The sequence below is a fragment of the Teleopsis dalmanni genome, chromosome 2, assembly GCF_002237135.1.
Source record: "Teleopsis dalmanni isolate 2A chromosome 2, ASM223713v2, whole genome shotgun sequence".
NCBI classification, from domain to species: Eukaryota; Metazoa; Arthropoda; class Insecta; order Diptera; family Diopsidae; genus Teleopsis; species Teleopsis dalmanni.
Window position 1 is genome coordinate 21028207 of NC_051847.1, and position 2312 is coordinate 21030518.

Consider the following 2312-nt stretch of genomic DNA (forward strand, 5'->3'; position numbering starts at 1 on the left):
ACAGTAATAATAATATAATTTAATGAAATCTGACAGACTTACTAACACCGCATTATCAAATCTCAGAATGGTTACAGGCTCCTCGTGGTGATATGCATATCTGAGGTCAATTATTGCTTAGTCTGATGAAGTGATAAACAATAATCCAGTCAAGGCGCAAAGAGGGATTTTGAAGAAACCTCGCACTTAATAAAGAGTAAAAGTGCTCAGGTACACTGACTCAACTAGCCTCAATATAATATAATAACTTATTATAACTCTATTCTTCAAAACATACAAAAAATATATATACTATATATCTTAGCAGACTACGTTATATATTTAGTTATTGATACAATAAGAATATTTTATATAAGTTATGACATTAAAAAATTTTAATAAATTAATTTAAAATTATTGTGTGTTTATTTATTTATGCAAAATTAATTTATACTTTATAATGGGAAGCGGTAAATATAAGAACAATATTTTCTTATGAGATGTTATCAGAAATAATTTAATGGTTTACATATTACAGTACAGTTCCAAAGTGGATTATTTATTTTCTTCATAATTGGCTTATTCTCAACTTTAACTATCAGTCTTCCACTTCACCACGACAATCGCACTGCTTTTGCTATGGAAATTTTTAGTACCGCAGTACTTGAACGTACCAACAGAAATGTTATTATATCTCCAACCTCACTTGAAACGTGTCTTGGACTTGCATACTTTGGAGCTAATGGAAAAACCGCTGAAGAAATGCATGAAGGACTAAAATTAACTACGAATGACAAAAAGATCATAAGTCAACACTATCGAAACCTTATACAAAGTAGACTACAAAGCCCATCAAATGGTCCAGCACTTAAAATAGTGAATCGTATTTATGCAAATGAGACCCTGGAAATTAAAAGTGAGTTCAATGAGATTGCCTTAAACTATTTTCAAGCCGCAGTGGAGAGAGTGCGTTTTGCCGATTCTGCAAATACGGTTGTAAGGATCAATAATTGGATTGAACAGGAAACGGAAAATAAAATTAAAAATTTGTTAAGAAGTGACGAAGTAAATCAAAACACTACTGCAATACTAGTAAATGCTATATACTTTAAGGGAAAATGGGCAAATCCTTTTACGAGATTTACAACACAAAAAAAGAATTTCTCCATTAATACAGAAGAGATTGTGCTCGTTGATATGATGTATAATGGTGATAGATTTAAGTATGCTGAATTGATGGATCTTGATGCAAAAGCTTTAGAATTACCTTATAATAACTCAGACGTATCTATGCTGTTTTTATTGCCTCATCGTATCGATGGTTTAGCAGAATTGGAACGGAAATTAGCTGGTATTGACTTTGGAGAAATTGCAGCGCAAATGAAGTGGGAAAGCGTGGATTTAAGTTTACCTAGATTTAGAATAGAATTTAGTATTGATCTTAAAGATACACTTAAGAGGGTAAGTGGTAAAGGTTTATATTCATTATACATATACATAATTTTTTCTCATTATACTTCAGTTAGGTATGGTTAGCATGTTTAATAAGGATGCTGATTTTAGTAATCTGTATAAATCGAATACGTCATCCAAAATTTCACAAGTAAAACAGAAAGTCTTCTTGGATGTTAATGAAGCCGGCTCTGAGGCAGCAGCTGCTACGTGTAATTATATTATTAATTTATAAATATTGTAATTAAGTCTCATTTAATTTGTAAAATTCTCATTGCAGTTGTCAAATTTTATTATAAGAGCTTCAATCCCGATCATAAAATCTTTCAAGTCAATCATCCATTTGTGTTTATTATACGCTCCCCGGAAACAATATATTTTTTTGGTCATGTGGTACAGATTTAGGTACTGTATCCAACGGTTACAGTAAAATCTGTTATTTTATTATTGTTTAATAATATTTTTATTTTATTTTTTTATTTTTATTTTCAAATTCTTCAATAAATTAATTTTTCAAGTAAAAAAAAAATAATACGAAAATCTTATATATAAAATTAACATTGTCAAAATGTTAGTTACCGTACTCCTCCGAAACGGCTTTACCGATTTTTACCAAATTTTATATGCGTATTCAGTAGGTCTGGGAATCAGCTACTATCTATTTTTCATACCGCTAAAGTGATTAGGGTGTCCCTATCCAGCAAAAATATCTTTATTGCTTTAACAAAAAATTTTTTATTTTTTTGACATAAATTTTGTTTATATTTTTGAAAAAGAAAAATTTTTTCTTAATATTTTATGTAACTACGCCAACAAGTACATCGAGCATTTACATCGACTTCGTTCTTCGTCTTCGGCTTGCATGGCAGATGGAAAATGTA

At 30.0% G+C, this 2312-nt stretch overlaps 1 protein-coding gene across 1 annotated transcript; it reads left to right on the top strand.

Annotated features, from left to right (window-relative positions):
* The first annotated feature begins 415 nt into the window (after window positions 1–415).
* LOC119680561 (serine protease inhibitor 42Dd-like) lies at window positions 416–1846 on the top strand. Its single transcript, XM_038093455.1, has 4 exons — window positions 416–449; window positions 518–1440; window positions 1502–1643; window positions 1712–1846. Exons 1-4 carry the CDS (start codon window positions 440–442, stop codon window positions 1834–1836), a joined length of 1200 nt encoding a protein of 399 aa, XP_037949383.1. The 5' UTR covers window positions 416–439; the 3' UTR covers window positions 1837–1846.
* The last annotated feature ends 466 nt before the right edge of the window (window positions 1847–2312 follow it).